The 16874-nt window shown below is 37.0% G+C and overlaps 1 protein-coding gene across 5 annotated transcripts; it reads right to left on the bottom strand.

The window, feature by feature from the left end:
- Positions 1-68: 68 nt before the first annotated feature.
- Positions 69-16431, bottom strand: LOC123772982 (AP-4 complex subunit epsilon-1). Of its 5 annotated transcripts, none has more exons than XM_045766422.2 (11): positions 16414-16431; positions 12649-12863; positions 11614-11809; positions 10848-11044; positions 9848-10018; positions 8017-8162; positions 6953-7147; positions 5118-5313; positions 4043-4247; positions 2163-2826; positions 69-1867 (listed from the first exon to the last, which is right to left on the bottom strand). In XM_045766422.2, the coding sequence occupies exons 2-11, from the start codon at positions 12823-12825 to the stop codon at positions 1570-1572; spliced, it is 2445 nt and encodes an 814-aa protein (XP_045622378.1). In that variant the 5' UTR covers positions 12826-12863; positions 16414-16431; the 3' UTR covers positions 69-1569. The 5 variants fall into 5 exon arrangements, with proteins under 5 accessions (XP_045622378.1, XP_045622374.1, XP_045622377.1 ...); XM_045766418.2 differs by lacking the exon at positions 16414-16431 and adding an exon at positions 15837-15983; XM_045766421.2 differs by lacking the exon at positions 16414-16431 and adding an exon at positions 15903-15966.
- Between the last annotated feature and the right edge of the window lie 443 nt (positions 16432-16874).

Below are 16874 nucleotides of genomic sequence, written 5' to 3'. Positions count from 1 at the left end.
TTACTTACTTTTAGGAAACTGGTGGTTTAGTTTCATTCGTCAAAGGGAAGGTGATGTAAACTTGCAAATAATTAATAATTTCATTGCCACTCTTACTACGTACATAGACATTCAAGTTATTTATACAGTATACACAAGTGTTTAATTTTGAGGCTTTAGATTATCATGGGTGTACTTTATTTGCAATTGTAGCTTTTTTTAATAGCTCGTATTAATTTTTTTTGTTTACACCAGTAACATATTAAAAACTATATCAATGCTAGTATTAATTTTTTTTTACAAGAATGATCACAATGATAAAATACAGTAGATATCTTATTTGTACTTTGTACACTTTAAGCTAAATGATTTTTATGCACCTGTTATTGTGCACAATAACAGGTGTTAATTGTGGTTGACTTTCGATGGGCACTGGGATTACTCTTGGCCTTCCTCGTACCATTATAATTGGCGATGGGAAACAGTTCTGGCTAGGTTACACATTGGTCATACATGCATAACTCACAGGCACTTGATGAAACACCACCCTGCTTCTTATTCTTTGAACTGCATTCTCCCTCTCACAGTTGTGCACCCCTTGAAGAATGCCACAATTTTCAGGATGTTTTCCAAATGTCTCACGATAGAATCCTTCAGTGAATCGGATATCTTTGATATCACTTGCTTTATATGCTTTTGTTCTTCTATTGGCATCTTCAATGATATTTGGTGTCTTATAACACCACCAGTGTCACTGGATATTCAAGGCTCCCCAGCTTGGTGCCTCCTTTTGTTTTGGTAATGGTCAGATGTTTTTGTTCATCTATTATGCACCCTGTAGGGCCTGGCAGCACTTTTCCAATAACAAATCATTAACAGTGTCTTACAGAGATGAAAATTAATTCATCTTTATGCCCAATGACCAACTATCATTATTCACCTTCCATGTGGCTATTCATCTTCATCCATCCAAACATTTTCTCATCATTTCTGGTAGAAATGATGTAGAGATGATACACAGATGCAAACTGTGGCTCCAGTTTGTGTGAAAATGTTTGGATGGATGAAGATGAATAGGCTCCAGTTTGTGATGGGTGAAATGATGCTGGTACTGTGAAATCTTAATTTTGTGTGCATTGAAAAAATCTTTTGTTGCTGTTGGTATTTTATTACTGTAGCAGCCTGCTTGTTAGAAATACATGCATAATTTATTGCAATTAATTAGGTAAATGAACATATTACTTTAAACAAACTCTTGCTTTTCATGCTAGGAGCCATTGCTTAAGTATTTTTTGTAAGATCAAACCAAGTGCATAGGGAAGCCCTATTTGTTACTTTCCGAACTATGATGTAGATGGAAAAGGTCCTATTATTATTATTCCCTGGATTTAGGTGGAAGTAAAGTCCTTGCTTCCAATTCTTAGGGGGCAGTCACTCTTTGGGAACGATCTAGGTGTTCTGGAAATAGGTCTAGCAATACGCTCAAGAAAAGTTTTTCCATCCTCATAGAGGGAGGCAACACAACATAAGGGTTCTCTTATGCACTGTCTTATAAAAACTTTTCACACATCATAGTTGTAGTACTGCAGGTTACTTTGTTCTTGTCATCCCAAGCCCTGCTAAGAGTGCGTGAGTTAACTGTGATCTTTGATTGTGAGAAGTTTCTAATACTTTCTCCTCTTCATCTTCTTGAGCTTCATCTGCCAGTTCAACACTTCCCTCCGTTACTTCATCCTCCTCCTCGTCTTCATTCCCAAGCAGAGTACCTTGCAGGCCTACTGGTTGTGACGATGAGTCAACACGAGACCTAATAGATTCTTCACCTTCAGACTTTTGCCGTATCCGACCTTCAGTGCTCCACACTCGCTTGCTAGGTGCAGTCATACTCCTGCATGTAAAATGATTAAAAACAATTAATGTACACTAGAAAATAGTTCTTTCAATCTGCTTGAGAGCATGACATTTCTATAAAAGACGTTAAATCATACTGTACAATACTTGTAATAAAATTGAATGTAGTTTTAAAGCAAATATCTGAACAAACTAAAATTCAAATTGGGCATTATATGTCCCAAGATGGTAGGTATTGTTCAGGCTAATTTGTATGATTAATAAAATGACAGATTGCTCTGCAAATTTATTGTAAAAACATCGATTTCAGAAATAAACCTTATGTTAAGTACCTGTTTAAGTAGTTGCCACTCTGACTAGTGCCACTCGTAAGGCCAGTGCCAATGGAGTGCGTTGAGGAGCGCCCATCATCAGATCCCAAACTAACATTTGCATTCCAGTGTGGCTCGTGGACATCACTTGGTATTTTCTCTTCCAGGACTACACTAAATGGCTTAAATGGAATAGCACCACTTTCAAGAGAAGCAACTACATAACTGTCAAGAAAACTTAGTGTCAAATCTACATTAACCTTGTGGTTCAAAATATCCTCCTGTCTTTTAATAACTCTTATACTAAGCTGAGGATTGGTAAGCCACTTGCAGATTTCATTTGATTTTTCTTTCAAAGCCAGATCTATATTTCCTGTCACTGTATAAGGCTGCAAAAATGACACAATATCTGCACAAACAGTTTTATCATTAAGTCCTATGTTTTTAAGGCACTGGAAAATAGCTGAATCATCTTCCTTCAAGTTTCTCATTAACTTAAGTTTTTCTAAGAATGAATCTGTAAAATACTTTGATACTTGTTTAGGATCTCTAACGTAGTGTAAATTGAGAATGGAAGCTATGAGGCTGATGTAAGCTTCAGAAAGTGATGTATGACTGAAGATTTTCAGAAGTAATTCCTGCGACGCCTCGGTAGATGCTTTAATATTTTTCTCTTCTCTAAATCCTGAAAAAAAAAAATATGTTAATAAAACATAACACTAATATAACAAAAGACACCTTCCATAACATAATGAAATGTGATGACTGAAAGCTTATGTCACCAGGATGTTAGGGACATTCTAAATGCAACTAGGCAACCTAGAGGTGAAGCTGACACAAACGTAGGCAACATAATATTAACTGCGTTAAAGTTAATCCCCGAAAAAAACACAACAGAAAACGGATAAGACCATCGCCCACTAAAACCAGTGTGACAAAAATGCCACTTCTAAAGTGAAAACAACTGATTGTCTCCTAGCCAGGAGGAGGCTAGCACATTATATTCATTTACATCCTGTAGATGTTTGACAGATTTATCTTAAACTAGCAAATGGTATAACTAACTCCCTAGATCTTATTTTTACAATGATGAACTGATTAGGGACATAATGATTACAAATACATGTTACTCAGATCACAACCTAATGAAGTTCAGACATGCATGGGTAATATTAGACCTGTACACCCAGTTTCAAATCCATGAGGAGATGATCAGCAATTTAAATTTTAACAACATTAATTAGGAAAAAATAAACAGACCTTGCAGAATCTTTTATAAGAGAGATGCCATACCAATGATGATACTTTTCAAGACGTGTGCTCTCTATTGTGGAATATTTTTTCACACTAACAGCCCTATCCAAAGCTGGAGAAATTGCTGACCTGAAGAGCAAGCTAAGATCCTTTACTGCTATAATCCACTCTATAAAACCTCTAAATTATTGGGACTGATTAAGTGTTTAAATCGGTTTTCTCTATAGAGAATAAGCGAGAGAGAGATACATGTTACACCTGGAAAATATTGAGAGACAGGTATCAAATCTGCACAAGAAAATAACATCACATGAGACCAGGAGGATTGGCAGGATGTGCAAAATAGCCCTGTTGAAAAATAAAGGTGCAGTAGGTACATAAGAGAGAACTCTTGGGCCTTTGATGTTGATAGACTTTTCAACACTCACTGAATAATGGGCATAACTTGCAGGCCTCTCACAGTACGCATTCTCTTGACATACCAGACTTCCTCTGATAAGAGGCTACAAGACTTCCTCTGATAAGAGGCTATAAGACTTCCTGAGGTAAAAGGCTTTAACAATTTGGATACCTATTAGAATTGACAATGTCATTCATTAAGTGTATTTTGTAGAAGAAAATCTTAATGAGTAAACTGAAATTATTACCTTGTTCCAGTACGAGCACAAGAGCATCTGTAAGCCTTTTGTCAGGTGTTGGCGAGGATAAAATGATAGGCGAGATGAGCTCCACACACCACAGTGTATCCTGGCAATGTTTAGTGACGATGGCTGCCAATTCACCTACAATTGTATTGTGTGTTGTCACGTCCTGTGTCCGTCCTGAAAACTCCAGTAATGTGGTACACACAGCCTATTGAAAAATATAATAATTAAAATCAGACTTAAGAAAGGAACCTAGTTGAAAACAATAATAATATTAATAATAAAGTAAATGTAGCCTATTAGGGTTGATAACATTTAGGATATATTACTGTTAATAAATGATGATTAACAAAAAGTTATTTTGCTAGGAAATTAGTCTTGATTATCTAGTTACAAAATTGAATGTATATTGTTATACCAACAATGGGTTCGAGACCAACCACAAGTAGTCTCCAAGCTCAGCAACTTATGTATGTGATGAGCTAGTTTCATAACTGATATGTTTATCCTGCACACCACCCCACATCCAGGGGCCACTACACAGAAGCAAAAAACTCAAAAGTTGACTCAGAGGAAGAACCAAATCTCTTCAAAGATGATAACTCTGGTGCGGAGAGGGAAATGGTAGCCGACTACCAGGGAATGTAACCCTGAAGCATTACGCTAAGAAAGGAGGGAGGGAGGGAAGGAAAGAGGTAGGAGGGAGGAGGAGGATATGAGCAATCATCATCCATCCAGCTCTCTCTCTCAATTGATTGGTGTTTTGCACTTTATTTATCAACATGTCATTAGTCACTCTCGCCATGTACTCAGACAATCCAAGTGCTACAACCTTTATTTTTTCCTATAATTTTCTTTTATTTCATTGCACGCAAGTTCTAGTAAGTTTACCGAGATAGAATGCATGTCAAAAGAATAGAGTAGCTTAGGTTATTTCTACTTTCTCACCTGTATCCCTTCATTGTTTTTCTCACTTCATAGACAAATCCAATTTTTTTTTGTATTTCTACTTCTAATATCCACACATACATTATATATTTCAGCATGAAGACATTGGCAAAATATCCAGCTAAATTACCTGGTAATTATGTGAATTAGCCATTGTACACAGTAGCTTCAGTGTTTTGGCTTGAAGGTTTGCATTTGAGTGGTACAGACAGTCTAAGACGGCCTCCAGGTGACTAGGTGTTAGTGCTTCCTCTAGTACTGAGAAGACACTAGCAAGAGCCTTTAAACCCACATATTTGAGGTCAACATTTGAACTGCTGAGGAATCTAAAAAGAAATGTTACTATCATAAACATAATCTACAATATACAATCAGAAATAATATTACATGAGAAAGTCTATTGCTGTCTCGTATGCCAAACCATCATTCTAAGTAATTTTGCAAGTGTCACAGTTGAATAACAATAACATTCCAACCTTTCAGTACATACTCAACTGTTAACATTCTGGCATCTCAAGGTCCCACTATCTAAAATACTCATACTCTTTTTACCTTTCTTCATATAATTTTTGGGCTATAATTATAAATTTTGTGTCAAAATGTTTACAAATGAATTTGCTAGAGTATATACAGTATACAAAACAAAATGTGTTTTGATAATAAATTACATATGGCTATACAGAATATACAAGTTTTGTAAAAGTTTCAACATTCCTCATTTATATTTCAACAAATAAAAATATATAAATTTGGGAAGGTATCCACATGATTGGTTTACATTGCTGTAAAAAGAAAACAAACATAGCTATACTTTTCTGGGACATAATTTGCATAGTGAATATTTTCATAAGTCAACAATTATTATCTTGAGTGATAGGCAGTTGGCCGAAGTGATAGCTATATGGTTCCCTGATGCTTTGGTTGGTCCGCTGGTAAGATATGCCCTCACTGTGTTTAAAAAAAAAAAAAAAAAAAAAAAAAAAAATTGCGGGAATTTTGAAATAAACGATGCATTGTGGTACCATCAGAACGTTTACTGTCAGAGTATGGATGACAAGTTTTAGTGTCACCAGAACGCTAAAAAGTAATAAAGACATCAGACATTTTTGAGTGTGCATAATGTGAAATTACAAATTCATTGTAATTTTAGTTGCATCAAATAAATGCTACTCAGTATGGCAAAATCATCATAACTGTTATATTATATCTGTGTTGCAAATTACACTTGTTACTTTAATTTGAATCATAAAATATTGCTCCTTAATGCCCTCCAAAAATAATGATAAATGAAATGACACACCCTTTTCTGAGCTCACATCAGTAGCTTCCTTATCTTATGCTCTGGCTATCAAGTCTGGTTAATAATTTCATAAACTCTCACTGCCTATCGAAAACAAAGGCCTATGTGCACATCCTTGATTCCGTCTTCAAAGCAGACAGCTTTTAGTAATCAAGAAATCAACTCAAACTGAGGAATATTGTCCAATGTGATCAGAAGGTCACAAAGCACAAACACTCTTCAAAAATATTTTGGAAATGCTCCAAATGAACCAAAATATTTCTTTGTCAACTACTATAATCAAGTGATCAAAGTATTTTCCTGCATCACTACTAAGTGGCAGGCCAGATGACTGTCAGCCCGGCAAAGTGTTCAATGGAGAGTCCTGCAAGCATACTTCCACAGATCATGGAGTCACAGGCAAGAAGCTGTCCGACAACTTCATTACCCGATGTACAATCTGGGACAAATTGCCCATAGAGTAGGGAAACTTGGAACAAATAAAACAAATACAAAGTATGCAAATAAATCTCAACCAGACCGGAATACTGTGGACTCCTGAGATACAGTACTGCTGCATCACGGCCACTATGTAAACTAAACATGAACTTAATAAATCCATCAAGCATAAATGTCCAATCAACTTAAAAACTATGAAAATTCAAAATGTTGGCAAAACAACTTACCCTAAAACAACCTTAAGAATTCTAGATATCAAGGTATCGTTGTGCGGGAGAGCCGTGACTGTGAATACGCACTCCAGCAATACGGCATAGAGAGAAATCTCTCTGCCTCCCCATGGTTGACTTAGTACCAGTTCTATTGCTTGTGTGACATCACTTGGGACTTGCCAGTCTTTACTTGACAAGCACCGGAGAACTCTGAAAAGTAATACCATAGTGCTATAATTACACCACTCATGAACCAATTTATAATATGCAGAAATTTTTTTCATAATCCTTTAATTTAGTAAGAAAATATTTGTTTGAATCTTAATTTAACAATTTTCTTATTTGAGTTATGGACATAGTATTTATGCAAACTATTTACTTGTTCAGTATTTTTTGCATTTGTGCCTTTATCTTTTACTGTTTTTTGTTCAATAATCCAATTACAGTACTTATAGAGCTTATTTATATTTCATTATTGCCTCACCAATTCCTTGATATCTTTCACCACTGCACTCTCAAAATTAAGTGCACCATTTCATCCTGACATTAAACTATATACAAGTAAAGTACAGTACAAGAAATGCTAAGACCACAATCATCAGGGTCTATGTTTATAAGTAATGCATGAAAGGATTAAACACCATTTTTGGGCATCTCCTACGTTTGCTTAAGCCAGACTCCACCTAGGACACTGCTCACATGTCTGTCTCTAGTGGATTTTAGGGCCTCCGTGAGACAGTTTTCATATCTTTCTAAGTGTTAGGGGAGGGGAACAGTGGAAAGTCCCTCGGTCCACCACCAAAACGCATCACACGCAACACCAAAAAGCAAACAAATTCTGACACCACTTGATATGACTGCCACTTGGTGGCAGTCAAATCACCACTAGAGGGTCAGATAAGCTGGCAGCCATTACTTATAGCCAAGAACATGGATGGATGCATGCTCAGACAAGCCAAGACCAAATGAGTGGAAATAGGAGCAACTCATACTAAAGTCTGGCATAGTGCAGTGTCTTGGCTCAGAAGTAGTCGAGGAAGCCTTACTGTACAAATATTTAAAAACAGAAGGATTCTCACCTAAGCATTTGAATCTGAACGAAAGGAGCAGGTAATGAATTGACTTGATAATCTCTTGGAAGGGCGCCATTCAGTGCTTGTGTTAAGAGGTGTGAGGCACTCTTTGCAACTTGATCACGAAGCTCTGTCTTTTCATAGCCACAAGACTGAGAGAAACAAATTTGTTCTAATTTCTTCAAGATACAGAGTAAGACAGTAAAGTTAAAGACATTTATACAGGCAATAGTAATGAACATTTGCGTAGATGAGAAAAACTAAGTGAAGAAAGGAGAGATCGACTATTAGTACAGGAAACTACACAGACATGATTATTCAATATGGGAATAAAGTTCAAATACTACTAGATAAAATATTTAACAATAATCATTTAACTGAACAAGAATACAATTAATGAATGTACACAATAGATCAAAAGTGTATATTGTGCTGCCATATGCGGAATATCTATGTACAGATATAGCATAGGGCAGCCATATACAGAATAAATGCCCTAAGAGATAAATCAATAATTTCAAAAGTTAGTTCTTAACTCTATATTCTGTCCAGTTTTAACAGCCGAGCTCCTTTTACTCACTATTCTTTATGATGTTTCATCTGTTTCATTACAGGTAAAGACCAGGTGACCTGTTATTGATTATGGCTGGTATAAGTGCCTGTTTGTTTCAGTACAACAATTAGGGTTTGGCTTATTTATGCTTGGTGCAGCTTTGTGGAGCCTGATGCAGCTTGATGCAGCCTGGTGGAGCTTTGTGGAGCCTGATGCAGCTTGGTGGAGCTTTATGGAGCCTGATGCAGCTTGGTGCAGCCTGGTGGAGCTTTGTGGAGCTTGATGCAGCCTGATGCAGCTTGGTGCAGCCTGGTGGAGCTTTGTGGAGCTTGATGCAGCCTGATGCAGCTTGGTGCAGCTTGGTGCAGCCTGGTGGAGCTTTGTGGAGCTTGATGCAGCCTGATGCAGCTTGGTGCAGCTTGGTGCAGCCTGGTGGAGCTTTGTGGAGCCTGATGCAGCTTGGTGGTTTTCTACTCGGGGCCTTTTAGCCCCAACAGTTCTCTAGTCTACTTTGATTTTGATTCTTCATGAAAACTATACTTTTTTTTATAATCAACAATCAGTTAAAAGCATTTGAGTCTCAACATTATCCCATTGGTTTCAAGAGCATGGTTTCCACATTTAGGAGTGGATGGTTTAATGCATGTGGGCTTAGATTTGCTCAAACCACTACCTGCTTTCCGTCATCAGGATTTCATGTGTCTTCTTGATCAGCAAACTAGTTTTTTGCCTGTGTGGTGCATCACCTGGGCTCCTCCTGCATGCACTTCTCTTGTGAGCTCCTCTGGCAGGGATGGGCTGAAAAGGTTTTTGATGCACGAGGTCATTCTGCCTGAGTGTCTGTCCTGAGTGTGCAAAATCCTTATCAGGAGTCAGTAGGATCTTTCCTTATGAAGCAACTAGCCTAATGCTCTGAAAAGTGCTATATACTGCAGATGATGAGTCACAATAATGTGGCTGAAGAACGTTGACCAAATCACACAGTAGAAATTAAATAGACGATGATGTTTTGGTCCGTCCTGGACCATTATCAGGTTGACTGTAGACGATTGTGCTATGTACTGTACATATGTATATACAGTATATATATCTACTCTATATCTATATACAGAACCTATATATTTTACATGCATGCAATTTGAGTTCAATTTATAAAAAAATATATAAACAAGCTAACACCTACACATTTATGCTGAGATTATAATATTACATTCAGGCAGGCTTCCTGCTAAATGTACTGAGAAATTATATAACATTCTAATAAATATGCATCATCTGATTAACCTTATAAATCTTGCAAAGGGAGCTGATAGCAGCTAAAGCCACCCCTGGATCTTGATCAGTCAAAAGATGAAGTAAGTGAGGGACCTGATCACTTGCAGTCTCCTGAAGATCTTTTCCACATCTTTCTGCCACCACACCAACCATTACTGCAGCCCTTCGTCTGAGATAAACCTAAACAAATAAAGACATTTAGAGAAAATTTGACCAAAAAGCACAGCTTAAAAAGTAATATAAATAAGCTGTCAGCAGCAAAAGTTAATTTGACCAAAGTCAATCGGTATTTACGGTAAATGATAGGTTATGGCAAAGAATTATGGGTGACATGATAGAGGTGTACAAGTGGATGAATGGACATAACAAAGGGGATATAAACAGAGTATTAAAAGTATCAACACAAGACAGAATATGAAACAATGGGTATAAATTGGATAAATTTAGATTTAGGAAAGACCTGGGTAAATACTGGTTTGGTAACAGGTTTGTGGATTTGTGCATCCAATTACCCCGTAACATAATAGAAGTAGGATCCCTTGATTGTTTCAAGCATAGGTTAAGCATATATATATATATGAATGAGATTGGGCGGTTATAAATTAGGAGCTGCCTCATATGGGTCAATAGGCCTTCTGCAGTTACTTTCATTCTTATGTTCTTAACAGCCCCCATACCCATAATCAGGGCATGGGGGCCAACCCTGATCCCCCTATGAAAGTTCCCCCTATGCCCACTATTCACCCTGCAAACTTTAATAATGCTACTTGCAAGCATCTGTCTTCCAACTTTAGCCAGACATACTTTTTAATGGATACACATGATTAATTCACTAGAAAATACATTAAATTTTGCAATAATTTAGGAGTGCACAACTACTGCACATGCAGTACAATAAATATTAATACACAGAAGAACTAGAACTGAATTAAGAAGGATAAAGTGATAGGTTCAGGTATACTATATTCTCACAAAGCAACAATTACATGTTGCATTTTGGGAAGATTACCTGTTGGTGAGCAAGGCAGTGTGTGAGAGCTGTGATGATGGCAGGAGTAAGATCAGGAGTGACAACAGTGGGAAGCGAAGCCAGTGATGCAGCAACCTGAAGAGCATTGGCAGCAGCTAGGTCTCGGTGGATGGTGTTGACGAGTAGTAAGGTGAGCTCGGACCCGGGATCAACAGTCTGGCTCACAAACAGATATCCTGTAGGATCAATACAATGATAATCATCATGTAAATATTATTTTCAATAGATAATTTTGTTTCAACATTTAAAACATATTTGAAAAAATAAAAGAGGTTTCTTGGGTCTTAAGGAAAATTATGATTTAAAAACTTTAGCCAAAGCTGTGAAAGAAAAGCTGATGGAGCGTGGTCTTCTGATTTTGACCTATGGTAGTGAAACAGATAAATCAGCAGATTTAAAGATGGATATTGGCAAGAGTTGTCATGTATGGGCCAGTAGGATCTCTGCAGTTTCCTCAATTCTTATGCTCTTATTTGATTACCCACTTCCAAGAGGGAGAAAGTTGTCAAAATATATACTATGCAGTATACTGTATAAACGTGATATATTTTTCCAATATCATCCTGTTATTTCTTTCATAACAATTCCACACTGATATTTTTTGTGGCAATGATTGCTTAAAAAAAACTGTTATACTGTATAACTTATCATTCATAATGATGTAGAGGCTGACCAAAATGAAACTAAGCACATTTCACAGATTAGAAAAGCATATTATATAAATTATTTTACTTGGTAAACTAACCAATCTTCTTGTGCAGGACATTAGGGCTCTGAGTTAATTTGATGGCGTGTATATGAAGGCTTGGGAGAGAGTAGCCCCGCACATGAACAAGGAGTGCACGACAAAGCAGATCAGCTACTACTGAGCTACCAACACCTGGACTCGACAACAGCTTCACCCACTCTCTGCTCTCGTATCCCACACAGTGCTCTTCTTCCTGCAAATATATTTACATTTTTAATAAATCAACATGATACAAAAATAAAGATAAGCTTATATTTAATAACTAGAATTTATACAGTTTCTATTTAATATTACAAAACAGGCTCCATCAATCTTCATATCATGACTTCAGGAATAACATGAGTGTAGTCTGATTAAATTCTTACAAAAATTCTTAAATTCTTTCTCTCGAGTCTCTGAAAAAAGAAGAGTAACATGCAAATTGTGGAATATAGTAATTCTAATCATGGGAACAGTTTGGAAAGGTGCACAATCTATGAAAGCTCTAAAAAGTGATACAAAAATTGAATACTGTATGCTATATACACACATAATGTATATATACAGTATAAGATGCTAAATATAGCAATGCACGATATACTGGAGAAGCGTAACATTAAAAATCTGAGTCTCCATTATGCTTTGTACAGTTGAATAGGCATCAAGAGACTACTTAATAATTTTGTGAGTCATTTGTTGAAATAAGAATAGTGGGATCATATGCAGTGCTATACAAAAAGCATTAATGCTCTATTGTATAAGAACTTTATAAAAAATAGGTAAATTAAAAAATCAAACAAGTATTTGACATAAGCAGAGAAAGCTTGAGGAAGAGAACTGGAGGAATAGAACAAGGACAGAGTGAGAGCTACTGTAGCAGAAGCAAAAGAAGTTTCAGTATAGAAAGCGGTGAGATGGGGTGCCGGAGGTGATCAGCTCTCCACTGACTATCCTCCTGAATGTGGGAAAGGCAGGCAACATACAAACCTCTTGGAAACGGGAAGAAATACATAGAGCAAAGCATTTATATTAATTATTCAAGAATCACAGCACCTGTTTGGATATTCTACGGGCAGCCTCAAGCTTTTCGACGAAGTGTACAAGGCCAAGTGAGACATTCTTCAGACCTGACACTCCAGACACACTTTGGGCGAGTGTGTTGCTGCCACCACTTGTTCCCAAGAAGCTGTGCACAAGACCACTAAATGTCTTCTCCAGTACATTTGACATTTCTACTAGGTGTTGCTCTATCTCCTGTTTTCACTTTTCTGAAAAAATAAAAATAGAAAAAGAGAATCTTGAGTATTATGAAACACTCCTTTCTGAACAAGATATCAACTTCCACTTCAGGTGTGTTTCAGTGGATCTTACAAAAGTCACAAATCCCTTGTAAGTTTTTCATCATGTTTCCCAAAATGGTAGTATAGTACAAGTTAAGTACTACATTATAGTACTGAATCTATATTTTCTGAATGGGTTATGAGAACATTCCTATTACAAGAATTAAATACGGCATAATTGGTTTGTTTTATAGGGGAACTGGGAATTAGAAGATATACCTGAAATAACTCTTGGGCCATCATTTCTAATGGTCTCAATGGAGATACACAAAATTACTGACCAAACCTTTGTTCTGACCAAACATGGTTTCCATTGTTGGGGACAGAAAGTCTGTTAGGTTTATTGAGGTTCCCCCAGGCCAGAGGGAACCAATGGCACATGTGCCAAAAGTAATATGCGCAACTATTTTGTTGTTATGCATACACAGTTATTGGTCACCTGAACAAAGGTCTTTAAGACTCCTTTCAAGCATATTTTTCTTCACCGACACTCATGAGAACGTTTTAGAGAATTATCACATGCTCTCGAAAAGGTTCCCCACCCCTTCCCTAAGCCAAAGCTTAACCTTTCCCAGGATGCAACCCACAACACTTGACTAACTCGGGTACCTATTTACTGCTAGGTCTTATTTTTTCTTCTTTGCGACAAACGCAGGGCACAAGAGACTTCTAGTGGTGGGGATATCAGAAGGTCCAGGAACATCAAAGGGATGGGGGTTCTGGAGTCACAATGGTCGATAACCAAATCTGGGATATCTACCAAAGCATTAAGGTGAGGTGAAGTCACTGAACCTGTATTCTTGGGAAATCCGGGCCTCAGCAGAAAGCTTAAATGAGGAGAGGAGTAGCTTAAGTTGGCGAGAGGAATGCTCGTGATGAGAAGAACAGTACAGTACTGGCTTAGTTCAAGCAAACTGGGCTCCAGGTTCACCAAACTCAAGCACTGGAAGTGGGTTTGGTGATCATCCTGATGTGTACCAGGAATGCAACTTTGAACTCTGAAGGGATATCAGCAAGCACAGTAAATAAGTTGATAAAGGTGTAGCAAGCCCCTGAGGTAACCAGACATGATGTCTTACATCAGTCACTATGACCATTGAGGCTCCAAAGTCTTGGCCATAACACTGGAGTCAAAGGTGTTATTTTGCACAGGTAGGGAGAGTGGAGTTCCTCAGAATTCCTGGTACACTGCACCCCCATTTCCTCACCTGGGTTGTAACAAGCAGAGTTTTCCAGTTTAATGATAATATTTTCAATATTATGAGTCCCATACCAGAAGAAACCACAAAGATAGGGGGAATTTAAGCAACACCAACCACCTTTTTCACATGCACCATGGGGTATCCACACAAGTTAGTGAACAAACCTTGTGTTTACACATCAGGATACTCTTAGTAAAATGGAAGCAAATGTAGCACTAAATGTTTGGAGCCCATACTCCTACATGCCAAAGGCAGTGTGATGGTGCTAGACTGGATCAGTCCCATCTCGGTGTTTAAAGTGGGAGGGCAAGACACCACTATGGAGTACAAGTAGACACAAAACTGACAATATTTTATCATCTGAAACCTCCAGATCAATAGTACCAATTTGCTCATATACTGCAGCCAATTACTCAAGTCATAGGGCCTTCCAGCAGCTGAATGACCAGTCAGTCACACAGGCACTGAATGTCTCATAATTTTTCTAGTACTTTTGACAAGTTATATTTATATGAAGATGGAAAGCCCCAAAACTTTTAGATGTTCCTTCGATACATTGCCTGGGGTATTGATAGCTTCTACGAGTGCTGTATGTGCAGGTTGGCAAATACATACACACCAGTAGTTAGGAGGATGATCACAACCATTGCCCCATCCAATACTATTCGACAGCACTGGGCTGCATGGCGGCAGCACATCTGTATAAAAATATTTGTACAGATGCTTAAAATGGAACGAGTAACTTATATGCTTGCTTATTTGACTTGGGCTTGTATCTTCTATGTACATAAAATTAGGCATACACAAATATATACTGTATTCAAACACATTCACATAATTTAAAACTAAATTTTTTATTCAAAAGAATATGTACAAAGAACATAAGAGTAATATCAAATTGTAGGGACAGGTGTCACACACACTAATGATGCCACTATTACGCAAAGCATTTCGGGTTTAATATAAATGAAATAAATTCCATAACGTGGCCATGTAGTCGTGTATGGGTCAAACGTTAAAATTGTAATTAGGAAAAAACTGTCATATCACATTATACACCAGGTCGAGCAGGACCATATTTAGTGCAGTATTAAGCATGTCTCAAACTACTTAAAGTAAACAAGTCAGGAATGTAAGAATTCTTGTATATATAAATAAAAAATGAATTAAATAAAACAACATGCAAGTACAATGACAGCACAGGGATGTATGACGTCAGTCTTGTGAGCTGGGGAAAACTTAGCTTGGAGGATAGACATTGCAAGTCAACAACAACAAAAATTATTAGCTCTGCCCGACTTTTTTTTTCTGACGGCAAATAAATGCACTGCACGAGAGGTGCTTGGGGACACACAGGCATTGAAGACACACAATGAACCACACTGATGAACAAATATAGAGTGGTAGACGGTTGGAACAAGTTAAGTGAAAAGGTGGTGGAGGCCAAAACCGTCAGTAACTTCAAAGCATTATATGACAAAGAGTGCTGGGAAGACGGGACACCACGAGCGTAGCTCTATTCCTTTAACTACACTTGGGTAATTACACTAACGAGAGCCAGAACCCATCCCCCATACACAGCCATTTGGAAAATTGTAATACTGCATGTACAATATTATTACATTACACACTGTAATATGACAATTAACTTGAACTACATAGTGTACCAGTTACTTCACATAGCAAATAGTAATCCTACTGTGCATGTTTAAGTTGGATTAAACGGTCGACAAATGAGTGTTAAGGACAGGGATGAACTCCTCACTCTTGGACCACAAGGTAAACAATCCTCGCAGATGTTTGTACAGCTGACTTGTGTTAGCAGACGCTGCTCTCTACCGCTAAATGTAGCGACAAGACCAACGCTAAATAAATAAATAAATATATATGTGCGTAAATCACGAAAATAAACACGTGATTAAAAATGTGACAGTGTCAGACCACGGAGGAAAATTGAAACAGGAATTTCCTTAAGTACTTTCGTATATTAATACATCTTCAGAAGGAGTGCCTTCTGAAGATGATAATATACGAAAGTACTTAAGGAAATTCCTGTTTCAATTTTCCTCCGTGGTCTGACACTGTCAAATAAATATATTATATATATATATATATATATATATATATATATTATATATATTATATATATATATATATATATATATATATATATATATATATATATATATATATATATATATATATATATATATATATATATATAGTGGCTTAGCTCATTTTTTTTATTTAAAGCTGAATTATGAGAGCTCATTTACGTTCAAATAAGGTTCTTAAAATAATATAAAAAATAAAATCTTAAAAGGATCAAGTCTCTAGGCTATGCCTACACTCCCAATTTAAAGACTACGCAGGCGACTGTGTACGCAGGCAAGCGAGAGACACAGGTTGGAGACGCGTACGTACCATGTTCGTGTTGGATTTGATATAGATGTTTCGCAAGGTCGTATAATTAATTACATTTACACTAAAATGCTTAGAAAACCCGTCTTAATGGCATTCAGCTATTTAAATAGATATATACACACATTAGAATGAGATATAGGGTACAAGGGAATTGGTGCACGTATAAGTGTATATTTTTTGTTATTAAAGCAGTTGAAGGCGAACACTGTAGGGCTGCTAGAGGCATAATATCGACATCAGTAGCAAGCTTTTCATGCCATAATAACTTAATATTTTACATAGAAAATTTGGAAATATTATCTCATGCTAGAAA

Source organism: Procambarus clarkii, chromosome 81 (genome assembly GCF_040958095.1).
Source record: "Procambarus clarkii isolate CNS0578487 chromosome 81, FALCON_Pclarkii_2.0, whole genome shotgun sequence".
Taxonomy (NCBI): Eukaryota; Metazoa; Arthropoda; class Malacostraca; order Decapoda; family Cambaridae; genus Procambarus; species Procambarus clarkii.
Note: the sequence above shows the minus strand (reverse complement) of the source record. Positions and strands in the feature narration are given on the sequence as shown.

Coding starts and splice junctions, on each gene's coding strand:
- LOC123772982 (XM_045766422.2), bottom strand. CDS start 12,825: ATGTCAAATGTACTGGAGAAGACATTTAGTGGTCTTGTGCACAGCTTC. Junction 5,314..6,952: donor ATTCTTAAGGTTGTTTTAGG/GTAAGTTGTTTT, acceptor ATTTCTTTTTAG/ATTCCTCAGCAGTTCAAATG. Junction 2,827..4,042: donor TGTGCTCGTACTGGAACAAG/GTAATAATTTCA, acceptor TTTTTTTTTCAG/GATTTAGAGAAGAGAAAAAT.